The sequence below is a fragment of the Plecotus auritus genome (assembly GCF_963455305.1).
Source record: "Plecotus auritus genome assembly, chromosome: 2".
NCBI lineage: Eukaryota > Metazoa > Chordata > Mammalia > Chiroptera > Vespertilionidae > Plecotus > Plecotus auritus.
In genome coordinates this window covers 223,727,584-223,741,097 of record NC_137771.1, presented here as the reverse complement: position 1 = coordinate 223,741,097, position 13,514 = coordinate 223,727,584, and the positions used below count along the sequence as shown (strand labels likewise).

General features: G+C 49.2%; 1 protein-coding gene across 3 annotated transcripts in view; it reads right to left on the bottom strand.

The window, feature by feature from the left end:
* Positions 1 to 562: 562 nt before the first annotated feature.
* DSCAM (DS cell adhesion molecule) overlaps positions 563 to 13,514 on the bottom strand; it is a 469,811-nt gene continuing 456,859 nt past the window's right edge. For all 3 annotated transcript variants that reach the window (XM_080655259.1, XM_080655257.1, XM_080655258.1), the window contains one exon: positions 563 to 1,860. In XM_080655259.1, the coding sequence (XP_080511385.1) occupies positions 1,508 to 1,860 (353 nt within the window). In that variant the 3' untranslated portion in view covers positions 563 to 1,507. The remainder of the gene's footprint in view (positions 1,861 to 13,514) is intronic.

Here is a 13,514-nt window from a genome sequence, read left to right as displayed (position 1 = left end):
CATTGATTTGATCACGTTTTCTGCTTGTTGCCAAACCTCTGGCATGGAGTCCCGGGAACCTTCCCCTTTCAGGGCAGCGAGTTGGGAGGGATGGTTTGGGAGGATCACACACTCGCTCGGGCACCCTGTGCAGGGGCACCGATGCAGAAGGCAGCTCATGCTGGTTAAGCGGAAGCTCACTGTGGAACGAGCCCCGTGGTAAATAGTGTAAACTGAGAGGAAGGAAAGTGAAGCTTTAGATTTCCGAGGAACATCACTTACTATTGCCTCGTTTCCCTCTGGCTGCAGGAGAGTGAATCAGAGGCGATGACTGAGATGGTCTCCTGCAAACGTAGGTACCAGCCACCGGGCACCAGGACAAGTCCCGGCGGCAGAACGCAAAGAACCCTCCTGGTCCTCCCCTCCTTCGCCAGCAAATGGGGCTCAACGTGGAGCAGCGGGGGGTAAACTCTCTGTCCTGGGCCAGATGCTCACCATTTTCGGCTCCGCCCGTCATACCATCTACGCTGTAACTAACACCTCAACGCGCCCCTGTGGCATGAAACAGACAAAACGCGACTGGTGCGTGTGGCTGGGTGCCAATAAAACTTTATTTATAAACACAGCAGTGGGCTGGGTTTGGCTCTCAGGCCATCTTTGCTGCCCTCTGGCCCAGCTGGAGGGCCAGGGGGCGAGGAGCACCACATCTGGGAGGCTCAGGACAGCCCCTCGCTGAGCCCGAGACCAGCTGCGGCTTCTGCGCGGTCCCCAGACTTTCCCACGGAGGCCGGAGCGTGGGCCGCCTGGCTGGTTTATCAGATCGAGTTCTGGGTTCAGCTCTGGGATTCGCAAACAACAGCATCCATAAGAAGGAGGACCCCGCAATCAGGAGGAGACGAGAGAAGCAGACATCGAAATAAAGGCAGACAACCTTTTCTTCTTTATTTCGCTTAGACAAAATGCAAAGAGTGTCTCTTTAAATTAAAAAAGAAACAAAAAAAGAAAACCAAATCGATCCCCCCTCCCCTTCACGGACGGCACTCATCCTAAGTAACAACAGAAGAAGGTCAGACCGAGGCTCCAGCGTCTAATGGGAAAGAAAGGTGTGCAAACATGACTAAGTCTCCCCCTGCCCCCGCGCCAGCGTTCCTTGCAGACCCACAGAGAGCGAATGTTCTTTCCTGTTTTCTTTCTCGCATCGTGTGTGATAGAACTTCCGGTCAGAAGGTTTAATTAGTCCCCCATGCACGTGTAGAAAATCAGTAAAAATGCAATAGCCTGTGAAGATCATAAAACTGGACTTCTTTCCCAAAAAATCAGATGCCCAGGCAGATGGAGCTCACTCAGACAGAGAAAAAGCAGGAGAGTCTTTGCACTGTCTGTGGTTGCAGTAGTTTCTCTTTTTTTTTTAATATATTTTGGCAATTTTCTTTAATTATAAATATTGGAATTCCGTAAAAAAAAGGTAGCTTGGATCGAGTTTTTTTCTTAAACCGTATTTACAACCGCGGTCCAGCCATGCCGTTTGTTATACCAGGGTGTACGACTTGGCGTACGGATTGCTTCCTTTCAAGTGGCCCCGGGAGTCGAGCAGCGATTCCTGGGAGCTGCTCATTTTAGCTGCCTGGCCCAGCTCGGCCCCTTCGCGCTGAGGTAATGTGGCCACGGCCCCCTGCGGCCACTGCTGTCCCTCTCGGGCGGAGGACGTGGCCGAGGGCGCCTCCATGGGGATGGGCTCCAGGACCGTGGGGCGCTTCAGGGTCCGACTTTTCTGCGGCTCCAAGCACGCCTGCCCTAAGCTTGGGTCCCTGCTGGTGCCCGGACCACTGCGGTTCAACAGGAAGTCCATTCGAAGGTATGGAGGCAAGTGGATGAGGTCACCTGCAAAGAGACACAGAGCAGTTAGTTGGGTGGTTCAGGTGGCGAGTGCGTGCCGAGGGCCCCTGTGCACAGGTGACAGGCCGCCCAGGGCTCAGAGGTGAGCCCTGCACCCGGTGAGGCTGTCAAGACCCCTCGTCAGAGCTCGCTGCAAAGGCGGGACCATCCTCCCCTCTAACGTGCTGGCCTCTCTATGGCACGGGAACCCTTCAGTGTCACACTTTAACCAGACAAATGAGGTCACGAGGTCCTTCCGAAGCCCACAACGGAAAGAGAAACCACATCCAAAATAATGACAATATAGAAATAACGAGAAAAAGAAAAACTACATCCAAGGCAGACGTGCACACCAGGGGTGCAACGTGCTCCCCGAGTCCCAGGTGTGACGGGAAGCGCTCGGGGGAGCAGGGGCTCCAGGGGTGACAGAGAAAAGACAACGGAGTGCCGGATCTGGTCTCGGCAGTTCCACAGACTGTGTCACCTTCAAGCTACTGGGTTTCTCTGATCGCTTTTGGTGAAAAAGGCCCCGGCAACACTTTAGATTTGGCTCCGTGAAATCAAAGGAGCTCTAATTCGACGTGGGCCTCAGACAGTGAACGGGATCAAGGGAAAGCCGATAAGAAGGGCCCGGACCATAAACTGGCACAGGACTCTTGGAGAAAGACTGGCATAACATGGCTTCTTGGGGAAAGGGTTTTGGAATCTGGTGTGTCTGGATTCAGGCTTGGAAGCAATGATGCCTGAGGTCTGTCACTACGGAGCCTAAGGTCAAGGGTCCAGGTGTATCTTGTGATGGGCATCAGTCTTGTTCCTGAAAAATGGGGTGTTTAATGAAAAAACAATGAACCCTCATGCCCCGAATGCCTTTTACGATAACATGGAAAATCATTTATCTTTAGTTCTGGTGGTGGATGTTATTCATTCTCTCTAGTGGGGCTTAGTTATTTGCAAACAGATATCATGACATAATTAACAGCTGTCATTAAGAAATGACATAAACTGGAGAAGTTCTTTGTAGTGTGAAGAATATTTTACATATGAGTCAACTCTAATTTACCGCATTTTGAAATTTGTGGATTTTTATATATCCAGTTTCCTAAAAGTGACTGTCTTTCTTCCTAAGAGCCTAATAAGCAAATTATATTAACTTGTCCTCTTCTTTATTAACATGACCATTGTTTCTCGGTATTGTTAAAAAAGACTTGACATGTGGAGTTCATTGGCCTCCAGGGTTATTTTAAAATGTAGGCCAAGAACGCGCTTGCTCTTCCTGAGGCCCAGTGACGCTGGAACACGTGACATGCTAGTAATGTGTTGTCACAGATCCGGGAATGAGTTTCTACCCAGCAGCTCCCCACGGAGTGAGGGACGTATGAAGCCCCTCAAAAGCAATCACATCTGGGTCCCAGCTGGATGGCAGGAAGCGCGGGTCCTAGATTACCTGGGAAAAGTGTGTGTGGAATCAAAAGACAGAGCCCACCATATCTGCCTGCTGTCTCCAGGGGCTCGCACTTTAGATAGCGTGATCAAGAGGGTCAGGGCAGCTGGGAAAGACTGGCGAGGACTGGGAATCATGAATAATGGTGACAGCTCAGCGCCGCGTCTCTATACATGGGCTACCCATGTCTGCTGTGTAGATCTGCCAGGCCCCTCTCAATACCCACTATCTCTGGTGACCCGGTTTCTCAGGCAAAGCTTTATGATGTTGTATGATGTTCTATTAGCTCTTCTGACAGTGTGTGTGCTTTCTGAGTAGCACCCAAAGTGGCCCTATCAACTGTGTGAACGCTGCAAATGAGCTCTCTTCATCACTCATGCACCTAGGCAGCAGCGAGCACCCATGTAAGCGGTGGAAAGCTTTGTTTATTAAAGGAACTTGGGTCCATTCAAATCCCACCCCTTGTGCTAGTCCAAGGACCCCTTGGGAAACCGGGTTCTCTAATCATCCATCCATCTTGCATGTTCTTCAGACGCCTATAGATAGAGACAACCCATGCACGTATTACTCCAGGACAGTGGTCGGCAAACTGCGGCTCGCGAGCCACATGCGGCTCTTTGGCCCCTTGAGTGTGGCTCTTCCACAAAATACCACAGTCCTAGGCGAGTCTATTTTGAAGAAGTGGCATTAGAAGAAGTTTAAGTTTAAAAAATTTGGCTCTCAAAAGAAATTTCAATCATTGTACTGTTGATATTTGGCTCTGTTGACTAATGAGTTTGCCGACCACTGCTCCAGGAAAAGAGAGAAGTGCAATGGGAAACCGTGGTGACAACCTGGATGTGGGCACCTGATGGTCTTAACTTCCCTGCTCTCCCTGCGCCTGTCTCACACACGAGAAACTAAACAATGATTCTAACGGTGGTGATTAAGAGTAGAGGTCGGGATGACATTGCCTGCATTTCATCTGCTATAAATCTGGGCTCAGTTTCTTCATTCACAAAATGGGACCAATGGCAGAACCTACCATGTAGGATTATGGTGAGGATTGGATTAGATAACGCATGTGAAAAGGCACGATCAGATGTCTTCCTTCTCAGAGAGGCTGAAGTTATGGGCTGGGGATCCTCCAGGGACATGAGCTGGGAACTATAGTTTTATACCTTTGTTTCTGTCTTCAGTGAGTTGATTAGGGTTCACCCAAAAGATATGCCCATGTCATAGCCCTCAGGATCTGTGAATGTGACCTTATTTGGAGAAAGAGTCTTTGCAGGTGTAATTAAGGTCAGGATCTCCAGATGAGATCACCTGTATTTAAGGTAGGCCCTCAATCCACTGACATGTGTCTCCATAAGACACAGGCAGAGGGAGATTTGAGGCACAGAGAAGAGGGAGGACGCCATGTGAAGATGGAGGGGCAGGTTGGAATGATGCGGCCACAAGCTAAGGAATGCCCAGGGCCATGAGAAACCAGAAGAGGCAAGGAAGGATTCTTTCCTAGCGTTTCAGGAGGGGCTCTGGCTCTGATGACACCTTGGTTTTGGGCTTCTGGTCTCCAGAACTGTGAGAGCATTACATTTGTTGATTAAAGCCACCAAGTTTGCCGGTACTTGGTTACGGCAGCCACAGGACACTAACACAGATGCCCTTCCTTCTTGGCTGGGGTGGGCTGGGAATGCCACATGAACTCTCTCTGAAGGTTCTGTGTAGGGTGACAGTCTCTGCTTCCATCAACCATGGGAAGGAGGGAATCACTCTTGCACAATAACAAGAGCCAACGTGGTTGTGGTTCACAGGGTCCCTCCTGTGCTCTGAGCTTGTAGGGGCGTCTCTGTGGGCTAACCTGTCCCCCATCCTTCCTTCTCCACTGAGGCCAAGTCAGAGTCACTTCTTCCAGTTTCCCTGCTCCCTGGGGGAGTAGATGCTTGTCCAGCTGCCCCCAGAGGCCCCTGAGGGTTAGATTTGAAGCAGCTCTCCTGGATCTTCTCCAGGGGTGAGTAGGAGCCTCGGCCCTCTGCATGCTCTCCGGGGCTCCACATCCGTAGCTAAGTAGCCAGGACCCTCTTGGGTTCTTCCATGTGTTTGACAGCAGCAGTGACCCGGGAGCTCAGGATCTCTTTTGCTTTGAATTCCAAAAAGTCATTTCTCTCAGGTGCATAGGCCCCTTACGTGTAAATCCACGTGGCCACAAACATGGGTGGAGCCAACGCCCGGCCTTAGGACTATCTCTTGTGAAATCCGTTACCGTGGTGTTCACGTCTAGTCTCAGCAAGGATGTACACTGTCTATCATTTAACTTCCTCCTCCTTGTTTCTGTCCAGCTTTCCTCTCCACACCTCTCTGAGTTTAGAGATCAGAGAGATGGAAACACACACACACACACACACACACACACAGAAACAGAGGGAAGAAACATGGAGACAGAACAAGGAGAGATGAAAACAAGAGATAAAGAGCCATAGATAGAGAAAAGTGGATGGAAAAGGAGCTGAACTGAATCATGGGATGTGGCAGAGAGGAGGAGAGAGAGGACACGGAGGTGGCATTATGGGAACAGATGCAGGTTACAGGTGACGAGAGGGCCCTGTTCCCGGGTCTAACAATGGTGGCCCAACCTCCCTGGGGCATCAGTGTTTTGGAAGCATTTCTCCACTTTGCCTCATCGGCCTGCAGCCCCCATACCACAGCTGCACCCCTCACCCCATGCCAGTCAGAGGCTCTTATGATTTATGCCTCGAGAAATGATTTGGCCATGATTTCCATGTTATGCCTTGCTATTTGTCATAATGGTCTATTTCTCACCCTCCTGTCACTGCCCTCTGGGAACCTTTGGTGCCACTAATATTTCCAATGTTTCCCCTGTCCCTAACCACTTTACTCACTGGTGCCGTCTCAACTCCTCACCTCCACCCTGACCAGCACAGACTACCCAGGTGGTGCCGTATCCATCTGTGATAGATGCTTGAAGCTTGCCGTGCCCGTAAGGGGGCCTTCGGGTCATGGCCGGCCCGACTGTGTAGAAAATGCTCCATTAAACCTGCTTCTCTTTAGCTGAAGACCAGGAGACCCCTCCTATCAGGAAAGCAAAGCTTCCTGAACATTCGCAATATATTCAGACTCACACACAAGTCTGAATGCATTTCAGCTTCGGAAGAATAAGGGCAAAATCAATACCAAAACAGGAGAAGAATCAGTCGATTGAGAAAATCTATAATGAGTGTACATCCCATGAATCTATTCCCAGACAATGGTTCCTGCCATTTGCCATGCACACACCAGGGGGAAACGTCTACAGCTGGATCAATGGTTCTCAGCCGTGGGTGATTTTGCTCCCAGGGGCAGATGGCTATGACTGAATACATTTTGGGTTGTCACAGGTGGGGGTGGGGCTAGCTCCCGGCTTCTGCTGGACAGAGCCAGGGATGCTGCTCAGCATCCTCCTATGCACAGCACCACCCACCCAAAAGAAGGATCCTGTTGCTAAGAAACTCATTTAGAAGGTCAAAGTTCATCTTTCCAAGTGGGTCCTTATATCACTTGAAATACGCTGAATTCAATCAGCATAAGGACTCATATTCCTCAGCCTCATCTAGTCCACAAGGAGTTATGGCCTCAGTTCTTTATGGGAAAAGTGAGGGATGGGCCCCATGGAACAGCAGCCAGAGGGCCTCCATTTGACCTGATGGGTGGGAGCTTAGGACAATGGAAAGAGCGTCAACTAGAGAGTTCTGCACTTTGTGTCCAAATCCTGTCTCTGAGAAAGACAAATATCACATGATCTCAGTTATATGTGGAATCTAAACAAAAGAAACTGGTGAACAAAATAGGACTAGAGGCATGAATGCATGGAATAGACTGACAAACTCGGGGGCGGGGGGGAGATGGGAAGAGATCAAGCAAAGAATATATACGCATATATGCATAGGCCATGGACATAGATATTAATATGGTGAAGGCCTAGGAGGGGTGAGGGCAGGGTGGAGGGAGGCAAAGGGGGCGAAAATGGGGGACATCTATAATAGAGTTAATAATAAAAAAATCCTGCCTCTGCCTCTAAATAGTTCTGTGACCCCTTCCAGTTTCAGCTCTTAATTTTAGTCAATTGAAGGAAGGATGTTAATTTCTAAAGGTACCTTTAAGTCTAAAAGATCCTTTCTTATGCTCTGTCTCCCTGTGAGAACTGGTTAAGCACATCTGTATGAGGAACTTGGGGATACGTATGGAACCAATGAATGCATTTCTTTATATATATTATTGATTTCAGAGAGGAAGGGAAAGGGAGAGAGAGATAGAAACATCAATGAGGAGAGAGAATCATTGGCTGCTTCCTGCACGCCCCACACTGGGAATTGAGCCTGCAACCTGGGCACGTTCCCTGATCAAGAATCAAACTGAGACCTCCTGGTTCATAGGTCGATGCCCAGCCCCTGAGCCACGCCGGCCAGGAGAATGCATTTCTGAGAGCCTCCGATTCCAAGGCGCACCGCAAGAGCCTTCTTCCTCTTTATTAGCAACTGAGACATGCCTAGGCTTCCTCAACAAACGCCTGCGGAATGAAAGTGACTCAGGGTCCCTAGGGACCTACCTCTCCACTGGGGCCACCTACAAAGGAACTTCCATCAATTGCTAATAAGGTTTGATATCTGTGCTTGGATGAAGCTTGTTATTAATGCAAAAGTAAGCAGCACAGAATGCTAACCCTGAGTTCTGGCAATTTCAATGAAAATCACACGGATCAGACTTGCAATCACACTGCAGCTTCAAAGAGCCAGCCACCAGGGAGCGTGCAGTCCGCCCACACCAGCGCAGGTGAGATCTAACACTTCTTTAGTTTAATATTAATGCGGCAGCATGGTAATGAAAGCTTGTAAACCAACCTCTCTTGGTAAATGAATCTTCGCTCCCTAAGGCAACCAGGAAAACCCCTCAATAAATAATGCGCGATAGCGATCGGAGGCCCATGGACACAGATCCTGTTCCCACTCCTGGCTTGTACTTCAGAGGCCTCATGCATTTTTCAGAGCTCATCGATACATCCTCCTACTCACTGATGAACTTTAACAACTACACTGTGGCCCTGGCTGGTGGGGCTCAGTTGATTGGAGGGGGTTTGATTCCAGGTCAGGGCACATACCCAGGTTGTGGGTTCCATCTCTGGTCAGGGTGCGCGTGGAGAGGCAATCGATCCATGTTTCTCTCTCACATCTACGTTTCTCTCTCTCGTGCTTTCTCCCCCTTCTCTATCTAAAATCAATAATAATAATAAAAACAAAAGCAAAAACACCTACACACTACACTTGTGTATGAAGTGGGGCTCGGACTTAGTGGCTGCTCATAGCTCTTCTGAACTAAAACAGTTCTCAACCAGAAGCAGGATTGGAATCTGCCTTGACTTTTAGGCAAGCGTGGAGCTCATTAACAGGGACTGAGAAGTCCCTAGTGAGGAAGAGGCCATGGGGCTCAAAGAGAGCTTCCACGTGAGACTCACGGGCACCTACACGCTGGGGGCCACTGAGGAGGAGCCTGGCTGGGACCTTGTACCTGCTCAGCCATGAGGCTGGCAGACCTGTCTCAGCAACCCTGTGCATGCTGAGTCATCCCACGGAAGGGCGGAGTTAGCCTGGAAATGAGTACCTTCCAGACAGAGGAAGTAGATGCTTGTAGATTTCAGAAGGCCAAGGAGTTGGAGCCCAGAGAGCAGGGGTCATGCCTGGTGAGGAAGACGAGGCTGGCCTCTCAGAACCTCGGAGGTCTTTATCCCGAGAGCAAGGCATCTGGACTGGAAAGGGCTGGCTACATCACCTGAATTTATGGTTGTGGCTTCCCAGTGTGGGAAGTAGGCTGCATTGGGACTTGGTGCCAGCCGTGTCTACACGGGACCACAGTGAAAGACGATGGTCTTTGCTGTCCTCTACTTACCTTTTTGTATGTTCCCAGGACTGTCAGGCTGCTCCTGACTCATCATGGCATCTCACTGGGCTATGTGTAGTCTCTCCCTCCCTCTCTCTCTCTCTCTCTCTCTCTCTCTCTCTCTCTCTCTCTCTCTGTAGGAAGGGTGGTGCCTGACTTCCATAAGCTGCATTCTGCCTTGTTTCTTCAGCCCCTTGTTTATCAGTCTTGTGTCTCTCAGACTCTTGGTCTGCTGCCATGGTACCCCATGCTATTCTGATAAACTACGAAGACTATGGGAAGTGTTGGTTTAATATCCAGTACTAGCACTTTTATGTCTTTGAGTAATACCGGGTGCAGTATCTTTTCATGGAGAAGAGAGTCAATAACTATGGGATGAATAAACGAGTGCAATATACTTGTTATATTTGTGTTTGTGTAGATGCAATCACTCTGCTTGCATCTGCAGCCCTGGAATCTAGAAGCTTCCTTCTGCTCCCACCACAGGACACAGGGAGCCCGCCTGCCTCTCCATCACAGGTCTGTCAGGCACAGGCCTCCTCCTCACCTTCCACCATCTTTGGGCTCCCCAGCAACTAGAGCTGAACCCCAATAAGAGAACCAAGAAAGGCAGCGAGCTGGTGAAGGGGCTCAGAGGTCAGAGAAAAGGCTGTTGGCACAAAAGAACAGACTTGGGCACCGGGGAATGCACAGCAGCAGCTGCTAAAACCCTGCAAGCACCTGGCAGGTCCGTGGGCTTGGTGCTGCGACCAGTGCAGGGTGGGGAGGAGGAGGCTGCAAAAGGCCTGTGGGCTTAGAGTTCCCAGCTTGGGGCCCTTCCGAACATGCGTCACTTTATGTATCTGAGGGACATCGGACTAAAATTAAAGCAGGGTCTTTAAGAAGACAAAATTGCAAATGCACATCAGAGAGACTTGTTTTCCAGGAGGGAGCCAAGATGAGTACATTCGAATATTGGGGTCCACCCAGAGCGGGGAGTGACGAGCAATGTGCGGAGGTGTTGTGAATAGCTCCTGGGTCCTTCTAATTGGAATCTAAGGGGTATTTGAAAGATTGTACATTTGGCAGCTCAGAGGGAACTCTTGCTCTCAAGGTCATTCCTGTCTCCCAGCCTTTACCTTCTTTCTTCCCTCTGGACCCCTGGTCCCTGAGGATCTCTGCTTCTTCCGCTGGTCACTCAGAGAACCGCCCAGCTGGCAGCAGGCAGTGGCCATTTCCAGCCAGGAAAGGGCAGCTGCTTTCATCATGGGATGGAAGAGGTCAAGGCTGGGGTCCCTGAGCGTGCCAGCTGAGCTCCAAAGGGGCAGAAGTTTCCCCGCTGCTAGAGGGGCAGGCCCTATTAGGTTGCACATTTGAAGCTTGCACTTGATTTAAGTAGCTTTGTGCAATGGCATCTCTCGAGGGCATAGGGCACACATCATGAATAAAGAAGCAGTAACCCAAGACCGGTAGAAACTGGCTCAAGATGCTACCCGAAACCAAGACAAGACGCTGTAATCCAAGTCTCAGAAGCCACCCTGGTCAAGAGGAAAAGAAGCGGTTACACTTTCCAGCTGTTTCTTGGAAGAATACAGAGTTTTGTTTGCTTTGTTTTGCTTGTTTTTAAAGACAGAAATAGCCATCTCTTACTGAGAAAACAGGACAAGTACACACATGTACTATATTTAAAATATACAAGACCTAGAAATGCAGCAAATTCAAAATCCAGGAATCCAAAGCTGGATCCTGAGGGGTGCCTCAGGGGTGAGCTGTCCACATTTCCTGGGGCGCCCCTTCCCCCCCCCCCCCCCGCACCACCTTAGCTGAGGAAGAGATTCCTCTCTACTTGTTAAGAGCAAAGAAAGAGAAGAAATTACTTAGTTTAAAGTTCGCCTGGAAGAGGCACGCACTTCAATGTCCTCTGGTATTTTACTCACAATTCCTAATAACCTTCATATTTTAACCAATTGGCCAGCCTTATCATTGACTGCCACAACCCATTCATTTGCTCGACAATGTTTATTAAGCACCTACTATGTGCCAGAGTGTTAGGAGCATATATTCAATTCCACTAAACCATTTAAACATATTCCTCGAACAGTCACTCTGATGCCAGATATCCGCTAGACTCTGGGAGAGAAATACAAGACCTGTTTCCTATCTCCCCAGAGCCACCGTTGGGCCAAGTTCATTTAACTAGATCTTTATTTGTAGAGAGTTTAAAAGCTTGGGATTGTACATGGGAAAAGGTAATGAAAAAGAGACCTGATGGAGGACCTGATAGCCAGAGATTTTGCCCAAAGACACACTCGGACTGAGAGCCACCCTGAACCACACAAAGCAGAGGCACGCACCCAAGGAACCGCTAGTGTGACGCAGCCCTCAGCCAGCAGGATGATAAATTGTCACCTGGGGTTTTGAGCCTGGTGTGGCGTTTAGTTGTATTATAAGGAGCAACATACAGGCTTCCAGAAGGAGGACATATTTTTTTCCTAAAAAGCCTATTTAATGTTAACCAAATAGTCATCCAATGTGGACCAAACAAAGTTGGTGGACATGAGGATTCCCACTGATTTAAAATATTATTCATTCATAAAGTTATAAAATCATTTTAGTCTAAGGCAGCGGTCGCCAACCGGTGGTCCACTGACCACTGGTGGTCCGTGAGGTCCGAAAGGTGGGCAACTGCTGGTTTAAGGCGTATGTTAAGATGAGAGCAACTTACGTAGTTGCGATCTTTCCACTGCTTTGATGGATCCAGGCAACAACGTCATGAAAAGGCTTAAACTGTTTTCACTATTAAGCCAACCATATGAACAAGTCATCGGAAAGAAACTCAAGCCCTGACTTATTGCAAGGCCGGCACAAACGGGACAGTCCTGTAACCCAGGAGCTCATCTGTGAAGGGGTGGGTGGCCGTGTATCTTAGATGGAAGCCTAAGGTACCAAACTGGGTGGGACCAGAATGAGGTGGATGCTCCCCAGGACATCACTGGCCCCCAAAGGAGAACAAACAAAAGAAGGAAGGGAGAAGGGAGCCAGCAGCAACCCTGGAGACACCCTGGAGACACTGGGAACTAACAATGTCAACAGGCAACAACAGACACATCTGCTAACAGCCTCACCTGCATGGGTTCCATGTGTCTTAAACAAACCCCATAGAGTAGGCGCCCACGTTGTAACCACTGGACCAGCTCAAAGTGGTCCTGTCCTGTTTCTGACAAGACCCGGAACCAAAGTTTAAACCTTGAACACACCACTCAAGAGTAACACCTGTGGACCCTTAACTCCCCACCCCCACCCCAGAGCCAAAGGCAAGGCTTGACCAGAACCTGAGCACCAGGAACCCTTCCCGAAGCAAAGGGGCCACTGTCCAGGAGATTCAGTGCTGAAACCCCTTAAATCTTGCTCCGACTCCTCCATCGGGGAGACAGAGTTGAACTTTGCCTCCTGTCTCTGTGCCATTCGACTTCCTCATAATTAGAGATTTTTCTTTTCTCAAACCGGTGCCATAGTATTGGCTTCTACGTGCATCGGGCAGGAGTGCTTGCCGGGTAACAATGTTTTGCCCATTTTATAGATGCAGCAACTGAAGCCCAGCAAGACTGAGAACATGCCCACAGGCATGCTTTCTTGCCTCCTGTCCTTTTTAAAAAATATATTTTTATTGGTTTCAGAGAGGAAGTGAGAGGGAGAGAGAGATAGAAACATCAATGGTGAGAGAGAATCATTGATCAGCTGCCTCCTGCATGCCCCTCACCTCCCATCCTGCCCCCTCCTACTGGGGATTGAGCCCACACCCAGGCATGTGCCCTAACTGGGAATCGAAACGTGACCTCCTGGTTCATAGGTTGAAGCTCAACCACTGAGCCACACTGGCCAGGTTCTCCTCTCCTGTCTTCCTCACATTCAGGCGGGGCAGCCACAGAAAGTCCAGGCAGTTTGTCCTACATTTCTCTGCATTTGCTTGCATGTAAGTGTCAATAACAAAAAAAAAATACTTGAAATAACAACACCCATAAATAACAGCTCACCCTCTCCCCGAGGAGGTAGCGGAATGAAACTAAATGAAGCCATCACTCTTTATTGTCTGCTGGCGAGGATCTTTGACTCTGCTTGGAAGATTAGTCACTGGATAGACAATTCTCATTTTATATATTTTTATGTATTTATGAGGCTCATTTCAGCTGGGCCTTATGCCATAAAACTCAAAGGAATCACAGTCATTTAAAAGGGAAGATAAATGTTTGAAACAGAACCAGTGTAGTGGTTCAGGAAAGGGGAGAGAGAGAAATAAACCTGGATTCAACAAGAAGGGACAGGCAAGTGTGCG